Raw genomic sequence first — 25,792 nt, forward strand, 5'->3', positions numbered from 1 at the left:
CTCTCTAATAACGACCATTACATGACTTCTAATTTAACAAAGCCCATTTACAATACGTTATGTCCGTTAAGTGCGGGTAATTTATTAGTTATATGTTAAATTTCATAGGGTTTTGTTAATGACTGCCCTTAAGGTTGTCAGTAAAAATTAATTGGGTGCATAAAAATTTGTACATTGCTGTTAGGAAAATCAGGGGGGCAGTTTTTAATATATAATGTACAAGTTTTTAAACATGTAATAAGTTGTTAGTAACAGCCCCTAGGGCTGTCTTTATCATTTTCCAATTTCATATTACCCACTTTATTTCTAAAGGAACCGCCCATGACGATATATTCAAGAACAACAAATGAGTACATATTGCACATTAAAAACTGATCATATGAATTACAACTGTACAATTATCCATTATGTAACTATATCATTTATGAGCTAGTAGCCTTGTACACGCATAAAACGGCAGTATCAGGCAAATTATAATGGTTCTGTGGGCTTTTTGACAACTTCTAAAGGTTTTTGGTAATTGTTGCGGTGTTTAGACTTATTCTGCTAGGAGTGAAACAAATACTCCATGCTAAAAGCAACAAATTTCATCTAATTAAAGAACTTATTAGACTAACACACAATCACACTGAGTACAAACTGAATTCATGAAAGACTTAATCAGCGACGAGCAAAAAGGGGGAAGACGTCGATACAAAACATTTCATGATGAGTGAGCTGCAGAGAAGATCTATTTGTTACCCAAAAGACCGTTTTGGGAATAATTCTCAACGGAGTCAACAAGAGTTTCTTCAAGTGGTCTGTAACTCCAGCCCAGCTTCTGTAGTTTCTCAGAAGAAGCTGAAAATACTCCTTTTGGCTCGGTATATCTGCATTAAGGTCAAGCTAAGTTAGTAAGGGCAAAAAGCTATAAATATAACAAAGCTAATATAGAAATGTATATAAATGGTACAACATTTAGGACAATTTATAGTTTTTAAGATTCAACTTCCAAATCAACATTTGACAGTCCGCATATTACAGACATCTTTTTTTGTGATTCTAGTGTCATTAGTTGTTACATGTAACTGAGATTAACACGAGACTGAATGGATTTCAGCCTTTCAGGTTAAGCTCCTATATGGCTATATGGGTTAGGAGGATCGAATTACAGGACAGACAAAATGACAGGGGTCAAGGGGGCAATTCCCCTTTCGCTAGTCTTATAAGAAATCAAAACGAATTTCCTACCAAAATAAACAGCTGCCACCTTTTCCCACAACTCTCAAATGTTCAAACAACCAACTTTTCTATTTATAGCAGGGGATTTGGTATCACAAACACTTCTTGAACAATTCCATTTTTTATTTTGCTATCATTGGCTTGCCTATAATGCGAGTGTGTTTCAGAATCATCCGAGAGTAGATTTCATGCAACATAAGACAATTGGAGGGTCTACAGCCTACAAGCTACTATATTCATAAAGTGTAAATAACAAAATAATTTGATTCAGGATTTTATTTGCGATATCATTGATTATTACCACCCGCGCAATCAAGTCTCTAATAGTTTTAAGTAGAAATTTCTAATAGTTTTATTTGCGAGAGTAGTTTGTACCTTAAAAACCCACATGAAAAAAAATAAAAAACAGGAGTATGTAGATCTTTTAAATGATAATGAGTTTCAAGAATAAGATTAATGCAGATATGCAAATCAACTAGGAATCTTTCTAAACTAGGGAGATGAGAGAATTATTTTAAGTATGGGGGGAGTTTAAGAAAAAGAAACTCACTTAGTTGGATACTTGTAGTCAGGATAGTATTTCTTCAGCATTTCTACCAATTCCTTTGCCCTGATCTCATGAGATGTGCATATGTATCTCCCATTAGCCTCTGGCTTTTCATATGCTAAAAGAAGTGCTTTGGCTAGATCGCGTACATCTACAAACAGCCGGAGCCTGTTCTCTACTTCCTCATTTCCATCTGCATAGACACAGAAATGCAACAAAAAATAGCACTTGATATTCAAAAAAATTCTTGATATTTGTTAACATTGCAACAGCATATATATGTGTTTGAACACTTTTGGAGAACATATGTCAAGATGTATACATGTACAATGTAGCATGGAAAATGTAAACCACAAAGAACAAAATATGGCATATCGGCATCATAAAAGTACTGACCTCTAAGATACTTGATAAGAGCCAAACTACTAGCATTCATTGAGCTCTGCAGCATAGGCCCTATGACAAGAGTTGGGCAAACAGACTTAAAATCAATACCATTTGTTTTTGAGAATTCCCAGGCCTCCCTCTCTGCTTTTGTCTTAGAAAGACAATACCAATCCTGTATAAACCAGCATAATTAGATATAGAGATTTAATGTAATGGTCACGTGGAAACGACTTCTGAACCGTTGTACATTTGTACTTGGCCCATCATTATGATAAAAAAAAAAGGCAGAAAAACACAATAGTCTGCAATTTGGGTTATGTTTTATCAATAGCGGGTCAAACAAGTAAAAGAAAAAGTCTAGAAAGCAAAAGTACTGAATGGATCAGAAGTCACCCAAAGTGTAATTTTAGAATAAAAACTTCATAATTATTTTACCCAGCAAGTTTTCTGGCCCGTGCCCAAAGTGTAGTCCTTTTTAGACGATTTTCATACAACTTACTGTTTATGAAAAGGTTAGATTATTTGGATGGAAGTGTTTCAACATGATCCAAACCGGCCTGTACCCAAAGTATGACAGTGGAAAGAACAGCCAAAATCTCGTTGCATACTACACTTTTGGTCCAATGCACTTCATCTCAGCCAAGCATACTATTCGTTTAGCATTTTGGGTGAATGATCAATTGTTTGCAGTGAAGAGCGAAAGCTCAAATTGAAAAATAGTTCAGTCGATTACATACATTATTTGATCTGCAGAAATCTTGGTCAGACCAAAAAGTCTCATCCAGAGGCCGATCTGGTCGATTAGGTAGGACTGCAACAGCAGCTACAGATGATACATACACAACTTTCTTGACATTTACTTCACAACAAGCCTTCAGTACATTGAGTGTACCATTAACGGCTGGCTCAATCAGTTCTACCTGCAGTAAGAATATTTATCTTTCAACGATTCTGATTTGTCAAAAGTGAAAAGTCAAAGTCATATGCAAGTCAACTTGCCTCAGGGTTTGGTACAGAACCAGATGGAACTGGACTTGCAGTATGAAACACACCATCACATCCCGCAATGGCTCCACGAACAGACTCGTAGTCAAGAAGGTCGGCCTTAAAGAGCTTCAAGTTCTCAGACGCATTCTCAAGTCTTTTCAAATGTGCGTTTTTCTCATCCACTAAAAGAAATTGTATTAGAATAAGTTCCTCAAACCAAACTACTAGCAATATTTTTTATCTTTTTTCGCAAAGATGACCCAGTCGTGCCTACCTAAAGGGGTCCAAGGGAGCCGCCTAACGGAAGAAAAATCAGAATTACGGGTCAAAACTTTACAGAATTTGTACGCCCAAAGTTTAGGTCGGTGGTAATTTATTCAGCCATTCAATAAACTCAATACTTAATGACTAAAAAAACGGCCCTAAGTCACTTCAGAGATAGTTAATTAGAACCTAAAATAATAAATGTAAAACCGTATCAAAATCAAAAAAAGTTCTCTAGTTGGGTCTACGGGTGGAACCGATTTCTAGTCCTCCTATCATATTGTATTCACGGTTTCGTATAAATCACTTAAAACATCGAGATTAAACAAAGTGACAATAACTAGTGGGAAAACCAAAGTAAGTAAAGTTTAAGAATGACATACATGGGTTTCTGAGAGTGGCATGAACAATATAACTTTTAGAAAGCAAAAGCTTAACCAACCAAGATCCTATAAAACCACCAGCACCTGTTACACATACACTTCCTGCCATAATTAAATTAAGTTTTCTTTGTAGGGAGGGAGGCGTAGACTCTACTAGTAGACTGGATATACTACTTTACTAACGTAGGTGTCGCTAATCTAGTTATCGGTGTAGTTTGACTTTTCTACTCCTTTTCTTTTGAAAGTAGAACTTTTATGATTGTCAACATTTGAGGGGGTGTCTGGTTGGGGTATCCAGGAATGGGTAAGGGAATAAATAACAATGCTTGATACGGATAAGCAAAGATAATTAATACTGGGTAATAGAGCATTACTTAACAAATTAAGGGGTAAAGTAATCATTCTTTACAAATCTTTCTTCTTTCCTTTTCCATTCTTCAGCTACGACTGATTTGGTTCAAAACTGCCACCCGACATCACCATCTGACTTCACCTCCAACAACCTCCATCCGACAGTCGCCACCACCAAAAACCACCATCCGACATCCTTCCGAAACAAGAGCCACGACTACTCCTTGGTGTGATTTTTTTGTATATATATATATATACTTCTGTCATGCCGTATATATGGTGACAATCAAATGAGAACAAATGATAACACTAAAAAACTACATTTTGATGCATTAAAAGTCCATAAAACTGACAGAGTGCATAACTAATTATCATTATTTAAGTGTTTAACAACACATTGATCCGTCAAAATCGAAAAAATCACATTTTTTGTTGGATACATCATTTTGATGAATATACATCAAAGATGGATGCACAAAACAAAAAACGTGATTTTTTTGATTTTGACGGATCAATGTGTTGTTAAACACTTAAATGATAATAATTAGTTAAGCACTATGTTAGTTTTATGGACTTTTAATGCATCAAAATGATGTTTTTAAGTGTTCTCACCGTTCTTATTTTAAAAGTGTTCTCACCGGAGTGTTATCTCCGTATATATATATATATATATATATATATATATATATATATATATATATATATATATATATATAGATATATATAGATATATATATGTGTTTGTGTGTGTGTGTGCTGATCGGAGGGAATACGGTGAAGATGGTCGGAGACGACTTCCGGTGGGTGGTGGTGGTTGTTGAAGATATGTTTTATTAGAGAGAGAAGAGGGAGATTGGATATGGTGATGGTGGCCAGAGACAACTTCTGGCGGGTGGTGATGGTTGAAAATATGTATTGTTAGAGAGAGAGAGAGAGTGAAAGTCGATCACTTTTTTGTTTTGTTTTGAGACTTTATTATGTTTTGTTTTGTTTTTTGTTATTTATAATTATAATTATATCAAACTTGTCTCTATATTCAAGGGACTTCATTGTTTCACAAGTAGGTTTTGGTAATAGAAGAAGAAGATTACGACTTTTTCTAGTCTTTATGAGGGATTTTCAAATTTATAATACCCCACCCTATAATGATAATATTCCCTTTCCCTTACCTTTTCTTCTTTGTGAACTAAGTACCCCTAGTCAAAATATGGGAAAATCATCCCCATAGTTAACTATAGGGATATTAGCTGCACTTATATTGTTATACAGGGATATTTATGTACATTTTAAAACTTGAATAATTAATATGAAAATTATTTTTTAAAAACTTTTGAGTTAATTACAGAAATCATCCCTGTCGTGGACTTCTACTTACAGTTTTCGTCTCTAAGTTTAATAAATTACAATTTTAGTTTAAAAAACTTTGTTCTGTTAACACTTTTGGTCCTGACCATGAACGCCCGTTAAAAGGAGGTCACGTGTCTGACACGTGATGGGTAACCTCGTAATTTGGCTTCGAGTTATTTACAGAAATTGTCCCTATCGTGAACCACCACTTTCAGCTTCGTTCCCTAGTTTTTAATAATTAATTTTAAACCAAATTAGTTAAACTAAATCTAAAAATCTAAAATCTTATCAACATATATTAAACTATAAATACATGTGTACGTGAGGAAATTGGGAAAGCATGATACAAATTGAAGCCCGCGTTTCCTAATAACTTCGAAATCGGATTCAAGTGAGTGATGAGGTTACTATGGAAGCTACGACAGAGTCCGGTGACTCACAACCATCGTCAACTCTGGTGACTCCAAACCCGGTAACTCCTCCTTCCCATCCAAACCCGGTAACTCCTCATTCCCATCCAAACCCGGTAACTTTAATTTATTAAAAATTTGTGTGATTTATTAAAAGTTTGTATATATATTATTTCTAGAAGTTTGTATATAAGATTTAATTTTATATATGTTGATAAGATTTTTAGGTTTTTATATTTAGATTAACTAATTTGGCTTAAAATTAATTATTAAAAGTTAGGGACTAAAGCTGAAAGTGGTGGTTCACGATAGGGACGATCTCGAAGCCAAATTACGAGATTACCCATCACGTGTCAGACACATTACCTCCTTTTAAGTTTTAACAGACGTTTATAGTCAGGACCAAAAGTGTTGATGGAGCAAAGTTTTTGGACTAAAACTATAATTTATTAAACTTATGGACGAAATCTGCAAGTAAAGGTCCACAACAGGGACAATTTCCATAATTAACTCAAAACTTTTTGTAATTGAATAGACTATTTTATGCACTGCATAGATGTTATCCCCAATCTTTTTGTCCTAAACTTTATTGTGCAATACAACGACGATAATAGTATTGGTGGTGGTGTGGTGACTACGATAATTATAGCGGCGGTGTCGATGTTGGCATATTAACATAACATTAATTGATGTAAATAGGGTATAATATGATTACTTAATATTGAATAAAAACGAAAAATAACATGGTTATTTTAAAGTTTGAATTTCTTAAAACGGGTGAAGTAGTTTGTTTTATATACGAGTAAAAATAAAACAGATCACCTTCTACCTTATTTGATTTTTGAACTTCTATGATACTTAAATTACCTAATAATTTTTAATAATTTCTCAAGTCACACCCAAAGTATTTTTTAATCCTATTTGTAACACCCCGAGCTAGGGCTCGAAATACTACGGAGATTATATAGCACACAGTGGAATTATCGTAGAACATAAACTACATGAAAATAAAGGATTCGGTGAATCCAAACCAACATTTAAGGTGCAAGATACAAAGTAAACAAGAAGTCATGAATGAGAAATAAACGGGTCATTACAACTAATTTCATAAGTACCAAGCATAAACCTAAATGGACAACGGATCACGGATCCATGGGAGTCCCAATCCAAGCTCTAGCAGAAACGACAAGTAGCCAATCAATACTCCAACTTCACATGAATACCTGAAAAGTGCACTAAACAAAGTCAACACTAGGTTGGTGAGTTCGTAGTGATTGATCACAAGGAGCCATCGACAATAATCACAATACATATAAGGAAGATCCAGCATACAAGTAGCCTTCACGTACCACACTATCAACCCATCATGATTTCACAATATAAACAAGCGTGTGATGGTAAACACATAATATGCCAATGCCAAATAGGAATTGTATGCAAGTCAAAGTCATAATGTGTATGATATGCATGCCAATGTCGAATGCGTATGATATGCATGCCAAAATCCAAAGTACTCGTAGAGTGGCCTTACGGTTCAACAACCTGCCTTTAGAACCATTACTCGTAGAGTGGCCTTACGGTTCAACAACCTGCCTTTAGAACCATTAACAACCAACCAATGCATCCCAAATGCATTTCCCCAAACCGCCCCAAACCTTGGTTTACCACAAAGTTCCACAAACTAGCCAATATCCATATCGAAGCTTAAGTGTGTTGCCTCTATCACAATTCCATCAATAATCATCCATCAATCCAACCAACCGAAACCATGCGTACATACACTTAGGAGGATTCTACTTCCAACGAGTTCTCGATGCTTATATATAGGGTCACCCGTAGCCTTCCCACCACATACCAAACTCTTTGAACGTATAATCGACATCCATGTATGCACAACTATCCTAATAACTACTATAATCCAAACATATGCATAATCAATCAATCAATTCATCAAACAATCCATAATTCAATCCACAATTCAATCAACATTTAATCACACAATATTTAATCATAACAAGTGCAAATAAATTAATTAGAAACCATCAAACCATTTATAAATCAATCAAACAAACAAACACGTATGGGTGCACTTTCCAGCCCGAATCTCAAGCGAGTAGGGAACTACGGAACTCACCTTGGTTTCCAATCAAAATGACAAGTTAAATTTGGGTTATAAACGTTCAACGATCGCCACGTGTCCACAACCTATCAATGTACATCACATTACAATCAATTCCAACTTTTATAACCTTAACAAGTTGGTCTAGCAAGTTCAAGTTGAGTCACAACCCCACTAACGCTTAAACAACCTTCTCGGGTGTAAATAAGACACTTAGACTCGACATTTTTAGAAATGGGGGAGGTCTCATCCCAAATGAGGGTTATTACAAGAAACTAGACTCTTTCACGAATCCAACGGTAGGTCACACGTCTCGATTGGGCTTACGGTTTGAGAGATACGACTATTTTAAGAACAAGTGAGTTTGCGATGTTCAGGGGTCAGGTGCGGCGCACCAGAAGGGTGGTGCGACGCATTTTTTGTTCAGAAAACTCACTTAGACCCTGGTGCGACGCACCAGAGAGGTGGTGCGACGCACTTATGCCCAGTTCAGTTCCAGATCATCCAAACACGAACCAAACTCGACCCAAACTCAATTTTTGACCTAGAAATCGATTTAGGAGGCTTCGAGACTCATTTTGAAGCATAATTAAACATACCTTAACATAAATAAACATAACCCACCTTACAACTCCATTCCATAACTCAAATCAAACTCAAATTCTTGAATTAACTTCCTAAAACCCTAAATGACACTTGCAAGCTTTTCGACTTGATTCAAGACCCGAATCCACTCGACATCAACTAGAAACAAGTAAACCAAGATAAAATAAAGGTTATGGAACAAGTTTAGCTTACCAAATCTTCACCTAGCACTCAAACCCGAATCTTGACCCGTATGGGATGTTTTCTTGCACCTTGGACTTCAAAACCCGAATTTTTGATATGATGCTAAGAAGATGATGTTGATTATTATTCTAGTTCTTAATCTTGCTTAAGTTTTTATAAAAGTGATAGAAATCTAGAGAGAGAGAGAAGTGTGTGTGTGTTCTTGGAAGAGAGTTAGAGAGAGAAAGGAGATGAAGAATGAGTGGGTGGGAGGGAGGAGATGAGGATAAGGGGGGTGGGGTTGGGTCATGGGTCATGGGTTGACCCGCTTCACACATTACTAGCTTAATTAAATCGTCGTCGTAAGTAATCTAATAACGTATTGTCCAACACATAGTCACGTGACCCGTTAAGCGTTTTGCCCATCATTTAATCTCAAAGGAGCTAAACCCATCATTAATTCAATTTAATAAGCATTTTTCATTGAAGTCAAAGGGTCAAAATTCACGGATGTTACACTATTTATCCAAACTACTATTATCTTTTATTCAATAATTTATACATTTCCGCCTAATATATTTATCATACCCTTAATGAAATTATTTACAATATACATCTTTAAACTCTTCAAATAACTACACTAACCCATACACATCAATTACTTTTACATTAATTATCACGCCGCAACCAACGCCGCCATTATCGTATTGTACATCTATCCTTTTAATGTAATAATATGGAAAGGGATATTCGTATATAAATATTGATATACTTATCACACACTAATTTATAAAATATTTAAAGTTACTAAATAAAGCCAACATCAACTGGTTAAGGAAAGTTTGGGTTACCAAAAAGCTTAGCCATTATCTTTACTCACTTATAAAGCAATTATTTTAGGTAATATTCTACCTTTAAATTAACAGAATTGCTCTTGACTTTTTATGTTTTACCATTAATGAATTATAATTTACACTCTAAACATTTATTTTAATAATTAACACTTTAAACCCTTATCTTCTAAAAGTTTCCACTATCACAATTACATCAACCTACACCACTTAACACCACCACCACCACCACCAATGGTACCATCACCGACATCACTAGACCACTTTCCCCACCACCGCCGTCACATTGCGTGGTTACCATGGTCGTTAATTAACAAAGTAGCAATGATACGTCAATACGGCTTGTAAGGTTAAATACTCATGAGTGAACGATGATGCTTTGAGGGAAGGGTGAATAGAACCCTTATCGGGGAGTGTATTTAGAACATGAAATCGTAAGCTTCCAATACACTGGGAGAAGCCGAGGTTATAAAATATGAATTACAACATTTATTCAAAACCAAAAAATATAATTTGTTAGGAATTATTTTTTTGTTTTTTTAGATTTTGATTGTTGTATTCCATATATACATCACACCATTTAGTATTGCAGTAGAAGTTTTTCAATGTGTTCATGTTATAGAATTAATCCCCACGTGATTTAGGATAAATAATGTTATCTGCTTTATATAGTCAATATAGTATTACTTTGAAAACTTTTATACTCCGTATAAGATTACTTCATCAATTAATTCCTAGTATGAATATCATATTATTAAGACAAGATACAAGATCAATTGTTACATCCACACCTATTCTACATGGGTGTTCATTAGGATCTTGTTATGAATTATTAAACACAAGAACAAAATAAAAACACAGAGAATTAAAAACAGATGATGTTGTACATGAACTTAATTAGTTCAACTGATCACTTTTTCTAGTTAATCTCACCTTTAGACCATGCTTCATATGAAGTATGATAGCATTTGCTGGAACCACTGGATAACCTTCAACTAACTCTACGTGGTAGTGACAAATGATTGTTGCGGCCACAATCTTAAGTTGACACAAGGCCATATCCTTACCCACACAAGATCTTGGGCCAGCACCAAATGTCACGAACTTGTAAGACGGTTCGTGTTTAATTCATCCTGTCTTAGAAATCCACCTTTCGGGGTTAAACTCCATACAATCCTCACCCCATATGGATTTCATCCTTCCCATGGTATATAAAGGTAGAATAATTCTTGTATTTTGATCAATGTGCTGACCACTTGGAAGGTTTTCCGGTCTTAGTGGAGATTTATGATTGAATGGAACAGGAGGAAAAAGTCGTAAGGATTCACATAAAGCTCCATGAAGGTAGACCATTTCGCCTAGCTCTTTGGCGTTTTATCTCTTGTTGACATCCAAATGTTTGTGAATCTCTTCAAGAATTTTATCTATGACTCTCGGGTTTTTTGCAAGATTATAAAAAAACCAAGAGAGCGCGCTACTTGTGGTATCTTTTCCTGCAACCATTAGATCTAGTAAGATATCTCTAAGATGTTTTGTGGGATCCCTTGAAGCACAACCATGATCTTTGATATCATTCATGAGTGTTGTTAATAACACAAACTTTTTTTCTTGGATTTCATGGTTCATGCTATTGTACTCGTTCTGTTTTTGGAAAATGCATTTGTATATGAATTTATCAAGGATTTCCCGCGCCTCATTAAACCGCTTCTCTTTCCCAACTCTAAGAAATTGTTGTAATTTCCATAGGCAAGGAGGCGTAATGTGTCTAAAAAAGACAGCTTCTTCAAATATCGACAAGGCATTATGACTTGGGATGTTAGGAAAATTGAGAGACAAGCTTTTAGGGTCATCATCAAAGAGCACTTTGCATATAGTGTCAAAAGTGAACCTCTGAAATATATCTTGCAAATCTATCTTTACACCATGTCCACAAATGGACTCCAAAACGGGTAAAAGCTCGTTCTCTACTTTGTCCCAAATTATTGTTTCCAACATGTTTTGAAATCCAGGATGTTTGAGTATAGACATGATAACTTTACGGTTGATTTCCCATAACTCTCCATCAGAATTGAGAATTCCATCTCCTAGGATATCAAAGATTTTATGAAATTTGTCACCTTTAGGATAATTACCGAAGTTTTTACTTAGAATATGATGGATGTCTAAAGGATTCGCCGTAAAGAGCATACCCAATCGGGTGAAACATGGGCCTTTCCACATGAACGTGCCATCATCGGTCATGTGTCTTGAAACATCGACCATGTAGTCATGGATTCTGTGAGCATTGTGGACGACCCCTGGCATCATGCCAAGAAGTGGCCAATTTGTAGGGATAACACTTCTTCTTTGTTTTTGAAGTATACATATGCATATTACAATTGACAGGAGAATACAACATAAAGAGAGAAAGAGAATAGATGTGCTTTCAAGGAAAGCCATGAGAAGAGAAGTGAGAGATCGATAAAGATGAGTTTATGAATGATAATAGTGGCTAGTTGTGATATGCTCGATTGTCCTTTAAGTAGATGCACGTAAACGTAATACAACAAAGCAAGCGATCTGGCCACAATTTTTATATCTAAGTTCCAATTTGAAATTGACAAGTGCAAAATTGTTAAAAATTCCGAACTTCGAATCTTGAAGTATTTGCATAGTGCTCTACATTTCTAGTGTCTCAACCAATACAGCTTCTACTTAGTTTTTCAATCTAAAAATTAAATCAACATTATTTTCTCTAATCAGCTTATCCTAATAAAGCAACCGATTATTTTTAATGTCAAATCCTAACTCTGTCACTGTGTATAACCTTGTAACTTTGAATAACTAACATAAACTATAACTCTTGTTACACAATATTTGCATCACATACTTGTTGAAATGAATCAACTAGGTAATTACTGTAATTCCGGTAGCCGGCCATTTAAGTGTTTAGTTAGTGTCAAGATATTAGTTAAAATGTCAATGTCAAACTTATTTAGTTATTTTTCGTTAATCACTGAACATGGTTTCTTCATTACTGCCGTACCTAATTTTTCCTACAGAGGACTTTTCGTATACATGTTATTTTTCATCTTTCACGTTTTAGAGGTCTCTTATGATCCTTACTAAGCTAGTTAGCTTAGCTACTATATTGTTGATTGTTCCCTATCCCTAAGCAGTGTACGTCAATACGTCATTAATGTATAGGCATTCATGGGCCTGGCCCAGAGTATCTAACTGGGCTTTGGAAAAGAAAAACAAAGCACACATATATATAATTATATATATATATATATATATATATATATATATATATATATATATATATATATATATATATATTATAATTATTATCTTGTTATAGAGGAATTTTTTTTAAAAGAAAAGATGATTTGAACTACATGAATTACTCTTCTTCTTTATTCACTAATTTAAATATTTCTACCTAATCTACCTAATATATCCTTAGATCTCAACCACTCATTTTTATTTCTCTCCTCAAATCTCAATCACTCATTTTTTTCCCTCACCTCCATAAATCATTACATACCTCTAATTCATTCAAAATCTTTTATCTCAAAAACCATATATCGATAAATTATAAAAAAATTAAAAATTGTATGAGTGTTCTTAAAATTTCATGCTCTTTCATTAGAGATGTCATTTGATATACTTTCGACGAATTTTTAAATCTAATGGCGGAGCCCGTATGGCTAAGACATTTGGCTATCACAGTCTATGACTTATCACCTCCTATGACCTATCACCCCCACCATCTCACCGTCGCAATGCGCGAGTACTATCTCTCGTTATCTTATAAAAGAGGAGCACCATTTTTTTTTAAGAAAAAATGATTTGAACCGACAAAAATAACTCTCTTCTTTATTCACTAATTCAAACATCTCTACCTAATATACCTATAATACCCTTAAATCTCAACCACTCATTTTTCTCTTTACTCAAATTTTAACCATTCATTTTTTTTCTCACTCCTTCATTAATCATTTTATTCCTCTAATTCATTTAAAATCTTTTATCTAAAAAACAATATATTGATAAATTACAAAAATTGCATGGATTTCCTTAAAATTTCATGCTTTTTAATTAGAGATGTCATTCGATATACTTTACTTTCGACTAACTTTTAAATCCGATGGTGGAGCACGTACGGATAAGACATTTGGCTATCACACTTTATGAACCTATCACCCACCATCTCACAGCCGCAACACATGGGTACTATATCTCGTTTTATGAATCAAACTATACATTCTAAGTGGGTTGTTAACCAGTCAAACTTTTATCAAAATTTTCGAGCTTGGAATCCAGTTCAGATCAGTCCTGTTTTATACTCCATTCTAAATATTTGAATCATTATTTACTCGTATCTAAGAATTTCTCGAGCTTCTTGTTGTCGAACTCGAGCCTCTTACAAATCTTGTTTCTGTTGAATTCAAGCTTTCATCATGAGACTCGTTGGGCTATTGATCCAAACTTAGCAAAACTTTATCTAAACGCGTTTAAGCCCATCAAGTTCTAGCTTGATTAAGCACATTGACAGCCCTAGCTTACATCAACGTTTGAACAGGTCCTACAAGAGGAATGGGCTTCTTAGGCTGAGCTTAATCAATGGGCTTCTTAGCCTGGGCATATCAGTTTGAATCCAAATATTAAGGTTTAGGCAATTAGGCATTTAACAACTAGTAAAAGGTTTAGTATGAAAAGTTACTTCGGTAATTATGACCCGACCCAACACTTGGAGCACAATCCGAAATAGAATTTCAAATCGATAAGCCTTTAATTTGTAGTAGGTATATATAAGAGCTTTAAAAATGTCTTGTACGGTATTTTTTTTAGCAGATAAAGATGTCTTTTACGGCAAACAGATAGAAACATAAACATGACTTTATATTCATTATGTGAGGTTTCTTTTAAAACACAATATGACATTACAATAAGTTCCACAATTACTTTTCGTAAGGTAAGACTAGTTTTACTTTACGTTTCCATAGCTTCAATACATTAATTAAACTCTTAACTTTAAAACATAACTCTACACATTCCTTTCCAACAAATTGTTTTAAATTCTTTGAACCAAATAGCCATTTGAAAAAAGTAACTTCTCGTTAACTTCCCAAACCAGAAAGGCTACACCCACGTAGAAATTAAAGATGATAAGCGATGTATATATATATCAAACATATATAAATATATGATCATTCATCCTCCAGTGAAATGTTGCATGACTCTTCCATAATGCTACCATAATTTACATTTGCATATAAGCACCTTATTTATAATGGTATAAACCATAAATTCTTTGATGTCTATGGATTTATTTAAATTTCTAAGTTCATATATAAGTAAAAATATAAGACTAACCACAATTGGTTCATAATATAACAAACATTCATGATCACTCAATCTTTTACTTCACTTCTTTTAGTGAACTTTACTTTTAAACCATCCTTCATCTTGAGTAAAATGGAGGCACTTGGAAACACGCCCTGCCCTTTGACGGCATCTACATGGTAATGGTATATGATTGTAGCCGCCACTATCTTCATCTGAGTGAAACTCATGTTTTTACCCAAACATGTTCTTGGTCCAGCATTAAACGTGGGGAACTTGTATGATGGTTGATGTATGATCTCTCCACTCACCGAATTAATCCACCTTTCTGGCTTAAAATCCATACAATCTTCTCCCCAAATCGATTTCATCCTTCCCATGCTATAAAAAGATAGTATAATTGTGGTGTCTTTATCAACTTGATGTCCACTTGGAAGGATATCCGGTTGTGATGGACTTTTGGCTTGAAATGGAACAGGAGGGAAAAGCCTTAAGGCCTCAGATAATGCACCATGAAGATAAACTAGTTTGTTCAACTTTAGTGCCTGAAAATCTTTTAAGTTCACATCCTTTTCCGTCTTCTCTAGTTGCGTTTGAAGCTCTTTGCGAATCAAATCTTCTACCCTTGGGTTTTTGGAAAGAAGATAAAAGAGCCAAGTGAGAGCGCTACTAGTGGTATCTCTTCCTGCCACCATCAGATTAAGTAACGTGTCTCTAAAAAACTTGTTTCGATCACCAGAACTCCCACCTTGGTCTTTATACTCTCTCAATAGAGATGTTGATAACTTGAACTTATCCTCTTGAAGTTCATAGTTTACTTCTTCACTTTGATTTTGAGCTAAACATTTGTATATAAATTCATCAACAGTTTTCCATGCATTACTCATTTTCTTCTCATTCCCAATTTGAAGTAGTTCTTGGATTCTTGAAAATTTTGGGGGCACGATATACCTTAGCATAATTGCTTCTTCCATCTCCGACAAAGCTTTGTCACATGGAATGTGAGGAAAATCAAGGGACATACTTTTAGGATCAATATTGAAGATCAATTTGCATATAGTGTCAAATGAGAACCTTTGAAATATATCTTGCAAATCCATCTCTACCTCTTGGTTTGAAGCGTATTCAAGTACAGGAAGTAACCCAATTTCTACTTTGTTCCAAATGGTTTCTTCTAATAGGTTTTGAAAACAAGGAGACTTTAGAAGCGACAATATTGTTTTATGGTGGAAATCCCATATTTCTCCATCCGTATTTGAAAATCCGTCTCCAAGAACATCAAAGATCTTACGAAAGGCATCACCTCTCGGATAGTTATTGAAGTTTTTGCTCAAAATGTGATGGACGTCTAACGGATTTGCAGTAAAAAGCCTATCCCCTCGGAGTATTGAACTGCCGTTAAACAAGAATGTTCCGTTAGTACATGCTAGTATATCAGAGATGTAGTCGTGGACACGGTGTGAGTGTACAAGGGACTTTGGTAACATTCCAAGTAATGGCCATCTTCTAGGGATTACGTGATTCTCATTTCGAGATATATGTAAAGTAAGCAGAAAATAGAGGAAGAAGAATAATGGAAGGAGAATGAACAAGTAGTAGACAATGAAAGCCATGGAAATTATTCAAAGTTAAGCTACTTGAGACACATAGAGAAATTAGGGATTTAAGGACCTTGATAGAATTATGTGAATAAGTTCATGTCCCCAAGTAGTTCTATATATGATGCATCCTTTAATTTGGTGCCTTAGGTACCTAACCCCCAAAGAAATTAAGCAACTATATATCATCTATATCCCTATGAAAATTAAAAAGTATAGTTGCTTCTTGTAAAAGTGGATTATTTATGGATATATAACTGTCCCTTAAAAGGATTCTTATCGACCGATCTTACTTTTAATATGCATAACCCGAAGTAGTTCTAGAGGGTTTTCAAAATATCATTTTATCCATTTAGTAGTATAGGTGACATTAATTCTAGCTAATGAAAAATGTATTCTGCTTACTGTTTATGCAAGTAATTGAATAAGATCACTAGATCAGCCGAACAAAGCCTATATTTAGGAATTTTACTATAAAATAAATGAAACTGGTATAAAGTTATGAAAATGAGAATAAAATTTTTGTAACTAACTTGTTTCTATTTTGAAAGGAATTCGTTACTAACTTTATAGGATTAACCGAATAAGCTAGATAATTCATCAATTAGGACGATGTTATTTGAGAAAGTCAAAAATTGCGAACAGCCCTAGAAAGAAAATATTAAAGAGAAACGTTTAATTCTTCGAAAATTCTTTTAAAACAATAATAAAGCTTATGCACTCCAAGACTTTCTTATGTTATGGCCAAGACTTATTTACCTTCCAACCCAATTTACTAGCAAAAAGTGTAAGTTAAGGGATGTTGTTGAGGCTCTCTATTGCAAGCTGTGACAGGAGGACGATTCTGTATCCCTTACCTTACTCAAAAAAGCCCATCCGACTAGAGGGACTTAGAAATTAATAGAGTACAAAACTTATCTTCAAGCTTTACCTTATTTTAATCGTTGACTTTCGCGGTCACCCTCACTGAACCAACTTGAATATGAACTACCAAAGATACTAACAAGCCATTGCTCTATACTTCTATACTAAGTTTCATTTACACAAGTGGATTCCTAACATTTGTCTCACATCATGACATAAGTAAGCAGTTTTTTTGTATCGACAACAAGCCAGTCTCCATGATCATGACAGTCGAACCTTTTGCTAAAGGATCATGTTTGTGTTGGAGAGTTGGCCTTGTCATATCCTATCGCCTTGGGGAGCGGAATTCTGCCATTACCTCTTGGGATTGGCTGTGAGAATAACATTCTTTTTTACATTCGTATTTTAAAAAAAAAAAAAAAAAGTAGCAAGTAGTAAGCCCACTCCAAGATGAGTGCTCTCCTATTCCGACTTCCCAGCCGAGAATAATGGCTCTATTGTGGTCCCTCTTTAAGGTCAAGGAAAATGAAACTAACCCAACAAGGCTTTTAGGCTGCTTTCAAAACATTCTTCATCGACAGGGATGATCGAGGATATCTTTTCTTTTTACTTATCTTTGTTTCTCCGGTCTTAAACAAACAAACATCAACAAAACCCTACTCAATTTCTCAATTTTGTTTAGTCCCGTTTATGCCCCCTTGGAACTTATACAAACAAAACATCAACAAACCCTACTCAATTTCTCAATTTTGTTTAGTCCATTTATGTCCCCATGGAAAATCTAAAGTATTCAAAGTTGGTCTCTCTTTGGTCACACCAGACACACCTCGTCCAACAAATCCAACGTATTACAGTTACAAACTATGGCAATATATCTTCCTATCCATCGTATGCTATAAAATGTTTGATTTAATTTTTTTACATGCATGAATTTTGAACCTATGCAAGATAAAGTTCCGCCTTGCCATCAATGAAGAGGCTCATAAATTCTTCCCCGTCTACGGTCTCTTTCTCGATAAGAAGTTGAGCGAGTTTGTGTAAGATGTCAATATGTGTAGTAATGATCTGTGTAGCTCTGTCGTATGCCTTTTCTACTAGCTCCCTCACCTCAGCATCGACTATATCGGCCGTTGCCATTGAGTAATCCTTTTGAGATGACATCTACAATATATCAAACCGATCGATATGAACACAATGCTGAGACATAATATGGAAAGTATTTTAGCAGCAGTGCTACTGATTTGATCATCTTAGGATAGGGAAAATGATGCTAGTGTTGATAATGTTGGGGTTTTTATGTTTTTTCTTTCCATTTTTTCTATATAATTAAGCTAAGTTTATTAATTTTCAATTTTGAATGTAGGATGGGAGGAAAAAAGTCATACTTTTTCTCGCCTTCCCTCTTTGTGTCAGGGCTCATGGTGCCTAAGAGCACAATCCAACTTGACCCGTTTTGTGTTTCTAGCTCGTTTTATTATTCCAATTTAGTGTTTTTATAAGCCGGGTTCATCAGTTAGGGGCTCACTGTTTTTTTTTTGCGACCCTAAAGATTCATGAATTAATGACCATGTAATTATGTTGCATTATTCTCATAAATTTCATTAAATAAGCTCAAGTTTGGTGTACCTGTTGGCCTAAGAAAGGATTTCCACCGCCTCCACCTATAGCAACTTGGCCAATTTTCTTGCTGAATCCTAACCTCTCTACCATCTGCCTTGCCACCCGGGAAACTTGCATAAAGTCATTAGATGCGCCTGTTGTAACATTTTCACCCCCAAAAATAACCTCTTCAGCAACCCTACAAGACATTAAGATTTATCATGTAACAACCCTCATTTTTATAATATTATATATGTGCTAGTTGTGTTAATTGTGATCCCATGAGCCTTAGTTATATGAGAAGCTAGTGAATAATGCCCCTAATTAGCAATCTTAAGCTATTATTTAGTTCTAAATCAAATTTAATAAAATACCTTAGAACAAAAATTTTAGAGATGATCAAGCGAGTGACAATAATAATAACGTAAGTCTCACAAGTTGAGACACCAATCAAAAATTAAACCAAATCAAGTAAATATGATCATGATAAATAAAATTTCCAACTAAAAATATAATTGGAAGTTATATGTGCGTAAACGCGTCGAAACCTTAATAAGTAAGTATATATGCTTAAAAATAAATACAAGTTTACAACCAATAGCTTATGTAACCAACTAAAAATATAAAAATATATCCATACATGTATATATACATGACTTATACATACATGAATATATTCCTAACTAAAACAACCAATTACTTACATTTTACTAACAAAACACTTACAAATTAAATCCACACTTAACATATACCTACACTTATACTTATACAACAAAATTTTATTAAAAAAAATGTGTGTCTTTTCCTTTTCCCACTCCTTATGGCCAGCCCCTTTTACCCCTCACACACCCACAATTTCAAATTCACATTACACTAAAGTCTCTCTTGAAACTCACACAAAACACACTCTTCACATACCCTTCACACACTAGTCATTATTCTCTCAAGAAAAACTCTTTTTCTCCCTCTTTCTTTCTTCAATTCGGCCAGCCAAGAACAAGGGTGAAACAAAGCTAAAATCCATCTAAACACTTGTTAATAATAAGGGTTTAAGTTAGGTGAAGCAAGGGTTTGATTAGGCTAAGGTTTAAGGGTTGTTTTGAGGTTGAAACGAGGGTTATTGGAGGTTTTTTGGGTCACGAAAATCTGCACTTTTTCTTCAACAAAAACTTGTTCTTCAAGGGTATATATCTTCATCTCTATACTTGTTTAATCTTGTTTATGTTCATATTAAAAAGGTTTCATCAAAAGATTATGTTTTCTTTATGTTTTATTTCAAATATACACTTAATGAGGGCAAAGTTGATAGGATCTTCCTTCTCATGCTCATGCATGTTGGATCTATGAAGAAAAATCTAATGATTCAACTAGTTTAAGACCCAAAAGTGTGGATATATGTTTAATAGTTCTTGATGTGATTTTTCCTTTGAAAAATGGTGATATTTATATATATTATAAAGGTTTAATTTCTGGAAATTTTATAAAAATATGGATTATGTTGTTGGAAAGTTAGATCTATAAAAGTTAGCATCAAAATGTTGGATATGTGTTGATAGTTTGCAAAGAGGCTTTTTGTTTGAAAAGATGAATATGTTTTGATATGATTTTTATATATATTTTTCTGGAAATATTAACAAAAATAATATTTTTATGTTTTCAAATAAAAGTATGGTAAAGATTTGTTGTTAAAAATAATGAGATAGTTACATGCATGCTAGACTTAAGATGGTTGGATTTGTTGTTGGATTATGAGATGAAGCTAGACTTGTCATAAGTGAAAAATATGTTAATATTATTGCTAATATTCTGGAAAAATTATTAATATGTCAAAAATACAAGTATGGAACTAAACAAGTCAAAATAGGCTTGAAATCGAAAACCGAAAGCTTGTAAAAATGCACTTTTAGCACACACTTGCACCAAAATCAAATGACCAAGAAAATATCACAAAGTTACTGTGAAAAATTGATATTAATATTACAAAACTCAACTTGCTTGGTTCAAGACAATAATAAGCTCAAAAATCACTTTTTCGGGTCAAATAATCACTAACCGAAGGCACAAAATTGCACATATCACACCACCACCACAATCACGACTTGGAACACCAAAATATGATGAATTTTCTGGACAAAATGAAACAAGAACAAAAATCCCTTTTGAAGCACTTAATTTGCTTGAGAAATGAGGCAAAAATCATTATTTCGGTAAACGATTTTCATGTTTAAAAGTCCTCAAATTATAAAGACACAAGAGAGGTTGAATGGTTATAAATTTTTATTGATAAAAGGTGCCTAGAGAGGCCTGGGATTTTTGGACAAAGACTCTTGTGGTGATTTCCAAGTGTTTTTATGATTTAATGAATTTAAATGGGATTTAAAGGATAATTAAATCAATAATAAATTATATAAATCATGGACTTGGCCAAATTCACATAACCAATGATAAAAATATCTCAAACATACTGGAGAAAATCAATCACAAGAAAAGAACCAAGTTTTATATGCTTCAAGAATGAATAACTAAGTTAAAATCACTAATTAATCACTATTATTAAATAAATTAATAATAAAGCTTAAATAGATACATAAATCATAATATTACAAATTTAAAAGCTTGAAAATCAGTAGGTAACCAAAATATAATGATCCATGAATTTTAAAGGCAATTTAAGAACTTAAAAATAATTATAAGGAATTATTTAATTAATTAATGAATATATGGAATAAATAATTAATTAAATAATAAGAAATCAAGGAAATTAATATAAATCAAAAAATATATTTTAATATCCATAATGTTACAGTACTAATGTCAAATAATATTACAAAGCTAAGTGTACAAAAGAAATCATGCGTATCAAAGCCAAACTACCGAAATTCCAATAAACGCGCAAAAACGTATAACACGAAAACTACTCTTATCACCAATTCTAACTTAACCAAACATTTTGAACATCATAATGCACTTTGATTCCATAATTAAGTAACAACCAAAGATAGGCAAGCCTACTAGCATACGTCTCATGATCTAGTTTACTAGTTCATGTAACACACACTTACGTTGTGTATATTTTGAATACCATGGTTTAGGCTTGCTTGAGGGACGACACCACTAGGAGCACTTCACATACTTGATCAGCCCCTAATACTCTCCAATCAAGTGAGTCATAGCCCCCTTTCAAACTATTTTATGTGTTTAACTATCGGGGTGAAAAGCATGATATATAAATGAAATTGCTTTTATATACATATATATATAATGATTTTTGATAATATGATTATGAAATGAAGTTGTTTCGTATGTTCAATGTGATAAATGTTTTATAATGAGCTTGAGTTCTGTCAACCCGTTTTCTTTCGGTACACTACTATTTACTCCGAAAGTGGAGGCCTGTAGTTAGAGAGTTGCGCAACTAGGTTTCGTCCACCCACCCATTAGTGTAACGGTGGAAGGTTGGTTGCCTTTGTGACAACCTCCACTTCCAGTCCGACCACAGGTGTTCTAGCTACCTTACTTAGGTCGTCTCCATGGCACGACCCATTATTATTATTATTATTATTATTATTATTATTATTATTATTATTATTATTATTATTATTATTATTATTACTGCACTTGATTGACAGCTTGTGCAAGATTTGTATTATTTATTATTGGACTTTGAAAAAATGGTAGTAGTAGTGGCTCAAGCATTTACTCATCTAAGTTAATTGAATTATACCCTTGTGGTTATATGATAACGATTTTACTATGGTTGATTATAGTAAATTGAACATACACTTTTCAAATGATATATTGGAGGTATACATGGAAGTTTGGTGACTCTCAAAATTTTTGGTTATGATGGATATATATACTTTATGTTATTAGTTAAAAACCCATGAACTCACTCAACTCTCGTAGTTGACATTTTTTTTTCTTCATGCTTTTCAGGTTTAGAGCCGTAAGTTAGCTAATGGACCGCCTCTGGATGTTGCATTTGTTTGTTGCTTGATGGCTTGTAATGCAAACAATTATCTTTTAAATTTGGATTTGGATTATGTAATGGTTTATCGACAATTTAATTTGAACTATGTAACCTCTTGATTGGGATGATTTTAAGACTTTAATTATGATGTTTTCCATTTAATCTTTTGTACCATGTCGTTCTGTAGCATCTCGTGTTTCCGTCATAGTCGGGGTGTTACATATCACAACACGATCATAAGTGTAACAAATTAAAAATCAGCAATTCAACAATATGCCTACATTCATATTCATTTCTAGAATTTTTGTTAGAGCTGGAAAGATGGATTACCTGGCAGGTTTAATAATGGCTCAAACTGGGTTTGGGTTAAAACCTGTTTTTTTGTTTGGGTCTATATGTGTCGGGCCTGGTTGATGCACAAACATTTCACTATCCAGTTTGAATGATAGCCTAGACGCTTTGTGTCATTTACTATAACAAAAAAATAATTTAATCTAAAAGTTTGATAAAGTGAATTCATTGTCCATTTGAAATTGTAGCCTAGACAGATTAATGTTATTTGCTATTACAAAAACATTACTTGATACGATTGAGTAATATAGAATTTTGAAAAAGCGATTTATGAAATTGTATGCATGAAACTAGATTCTTGACCACTCTCAACTCACTTGACCCGTTTCCTTTTTAGCTAAAATTTCTCAATTGACCTTTTTGAGTTTAATCACAACCCAATTAACCCATTTGTTACTAAATGGGTCAAACTTTTCACCTTGACAAATCATGAAAATTTCAGAACATATCAAAGGAAGTGCGACTTCATTTAGATGAACAAATGTGTAATACCTTCCACCAAGTGCAACCGCCATTTGGTTTTCAAGGTAGCTTCTACTGTACAAACCAGACTCGAGACGTTCTTCGCTTGGTGCAAAAAATGTCAGACCACCGGCTTGACCACGAGGAATGATGGATATCTTGGCTACAGGGTCATACTCGGGCATCAATGCACCAACTAGTGCATTCCCAGCTTCTGCAAATATTGAAAACAACAAAGTTTCATCATCAATATGATTCCATAATGCACCAAAAATAAGATTATCTAACCATGATAGGCGACAAGCCTCTTTTTCTCTTCTGAAACAACAACATTTTTCTTTTCAGGCCCAGCAATGATTCTTTCTAAAGCATCTGCTATCTCATCTTTGCTTATTTCCTTGAGTTCGCGTCTAGCTGCAAGAATGGCTGCTAGACATTATCTTGTGAATAAAGATAAGATTTTTTTGATGGGTTTTGTTCAACTAGTTGAGTCTGAAGTGGGTTTTCTTTGGGTGGTGGTGGTGGTGAATTAGTATCTAAAGCTAGTGCTTGTGATGTTGCAATAGAAGAAAAAACAGAGCAACTAAAGTACCTTTTGACTGAGAATTCAAATCTTTCAAAACACTTGATTTTGGGATTATGAATTTGTTTCTTGTGATTATGTTTGTTTTAGCATTTGGAAATGAGAACAACACATTTGAGCCAATGAAATTTGAAAATAGAATAATGTTGCTAGTGGAAGCCATTGATGAAAGTTTTTAAGCTTTTTTTCTTTTGTTCTGTTTTCTTGAAATCAATCAAAAAGAAGATATAATTGTTGGGAATTTAGTGAAAAGAATTAAGGAATATCAATTTTCATGAAACAAGTAATGTCATAGGATGTGAATCTTGATTGGATTCCGATGCATCTACGTATTAGCCTATCTCATTTCACTTTTCATATTTATTTTTTATTTTATATCCAAAGTGGATTACATATTTACATTGATTCCATGTTATTTACAAGTTCAAGCAAAGCATCAATAATACTATGGATTTTGGTAGTAATTACTCGTATCATCGTAATATACTAAAAAAAAAATATTATTCAATAATAAGTTTTAAGTTTTTAATTAAACAATTAGGTTTACTTTATTCAAAAGTGAATTTTTTTTTATTTAATTTAAAAGATATCTATAATTTATTAATATTAATAATTTAAATACAAATTACTTAAAATTGGACTTTATACTTAAAGTTTATATAATGTTATAAATATTATTTAAACTCATTATCAAAAATTGACTTTTCTTACCTTATAAATATTTATATATATTACTTACTAAGCTTTAATTTATATACAGAAACATGAGGCTTAAACCCTAGTGGCCAGGGGTATCTTCTAAATCTACTATGTGGGCCCCGGGGGTGAGTTTACCCAAGGTCTCAAGTTCGAGTTTTAGAATTCTCATCTCAAAAGAATTTTCCATAAGGAGGGGGTTGAAAGTCTAAAAAATCTCTAGTTAAAATTGTCTCCAACACGCCTAAATCGAAACTCACTTTATAAAAAAAAAGATAAAATAATATTTTGGGTCTTTCATAAGACCTATCTTTCTCAACTGGCTCTTCTCCCCCAAATGGGAAATCTTTGAAATCATTACTTTTACTTAACCTCCTACAAAAACAATCATCATTATCGATCCAAAGATCGATATATAGATGTGATTGTAAGTATGAGTGTCAATGGGTTAGAATTCGGATTGACGGGTCGAAAAATTCTGGTCCTAACCCGACCCAATAAAAGTTCCAGGTCCAAACCCTAACTTATAACCTGTCAACTTAACGAACCTGTTAACCTAAAAAATCGGGTTGATGGGTCATGTTTCAGGTTGGTGGGTTGGTGGGTTGGCGGGTCGTGTTTCGGGTTGACAAGTCAAATGGATTGGTAGGTTGATGGGTTGATCTTAGGTCAAACTGTTATACGAGTTGTGGGTTGGTTGGCT

General features: G+C 33.9%; 3 protein-coding genes, 1 long non-coding RNA gene and 1 pseudogene across 4 annotated transcripts; 1 reads left to right on the forward strand and 4 right to left on the reverse strand.

Annotated features, from left to right (window-relative positions):
* Window positions 1-380: 380 nt before the first annotated feature.
* LOC122585427 (cinnamoyl-CoA reductase 1-like) lies at window positions 381-4,079 on the reverse strand. Its single transcript, XM_043757558.1, has 6 exons — window positions 3,790-4,079; window positions 3,155-3,324; window positions 2,893-3,075; window positions 2,165-2,327; window positions 1,772-1,961; window positions 381-869 (listed from the first exon to the last, which is right to left on the reverse strand). The coding sequence occupies exons 1-6, from the start codon at window positions 3,896-3,898 to the stop codon at window positions 731-733; spliced, it is 954 nt and encodes a 317-aa protein (XP_043613493.1). The 5' UTR covers window positions 3,899-4,079; the 3' UTR covers window positions 381-730.
* A 6,453-nt stretch (window positions 4,080-10,532) lies between these two features.
* LOC122590944 lies at window positions 10,533-12,074 on the reverse strand (annotated as a pseudogene).
* Window positions 12,075-14,854: 2,780 nt separating this feature from the next.
* Window positions 14,855-16,634, reverse strand: LOC122585547 (alkane hydroxylase MAH1-like). The gene has a single exon (XM_043757676.1). The coding sequence runs from the start codon at window positions 16,577-16,579 to the stop codon at window positions 15,035-15,037; it is 1,545 nt and encodes a 514-aa protein (XP_043613611.1). The 5' UTR covers window positions 16,580-16,634; the 3' UTR covers window positions 14,855-15,034.
* Window positions 16,635-18,167: 1,533 nt separating this feature from the next.
* Window positions 18,168-24,556, reverse strand: LOC122590953 (ATP-dependent zinc metalloprotease FTSH 1, chloroplastic-like). The gene is made up of 5 exons (XM_043763132.1): window positions 24,403-24,556; window positions 24,099-24,236; window positions 23,841-24,024; window positions 19,055-19,226; window positions 18,168-18,589 (listed from the first exon to the last, which is right to left on the reverse strand). Exons 1-5 carry the CDS (start codon window positions 24,554-24,556, stop codon window positions 18,368-18,370), a joined length of 870 nt encoding a protein of 289 aa, XP_043619067.1. The 3' UTR covers window positions 18,168-18,367.
* Window positions 19,897-23,159, forward strand: LOC122586092. Its single transcript, XR_006321873.1, has 2 exons — window positions 19,897-20,210; window positions 22,964-23,159. It is a non-coding gene; the product is annotated as an uncharacterized LOC122586092 (long non-coding RNA).
* Window positions 24,557-25,792: the final 1,236 nt, after the last annotated feature.

This window comes from Erigeron canadensis, chromosome 1, assembly GCF_010389155.1.
Source record: "Erigeron canadensis isolate Cc75 chromosome 1, C_canadensis_v1, whole genome shotgun sequence".
In the NCBI taxonomy this organism is placed as follows: Eukaryota; Viridiplantae; Streptophyta; class Magnoliopsida; order Asterales; family Asteraceae; genus Erigeron; species Erigeron canadensis.

Coding starts and splice junctions, on each gene's coding strand:
- LOC122585427 (XM_043757558.1), bottom strand. CDS start 3,898: ATGGCAGGAAGTGTATGTGTAACAGGTGCTGGTGGTTTTATAGGATCT. Junction 1,962..2,164: donor TCTTATCAAGTATCTTAGAG/GTCAGTACTTTT, acceptor GTGTCTATGCAG/ATGGAAATGAGGAAGTAGAG. Junction 870..1,771: donor GACTACAAGTATCCAACTAA/GTGAGTTTCTTT, acceptor ACCTTAATGCAG/ATATACCGAGCCAAAAGGAG.
- LOC122590953 (XM_043763132.1), bottom strand. CDS start 24,556: ATGGCTTCCACTAGCAACATTATTCTATTTTCAAATTTCATTGGCTCA. Junction 24,237..24,402: donor TTTGAATTCTCAGTCAAAAG/GTACTTTAGTTG, acceptor AATGTCTAGCAG/CCATTCTTGCAGCTAGACGC. Junction 19,227..23,840: donor GCGGTTGCACTTGGTGGAAG/GTATTACACATT, acceptor AATGTCTTGTAG/GGTTGCTGAAGAGGTTATTT.
- LOC122585547 (XM_043757676.1), bottom strand. CDS start 16,579: ATGGCTTTCATTGTCTACTACTTGTTCATTCTCCTTCCATTATTCTTC.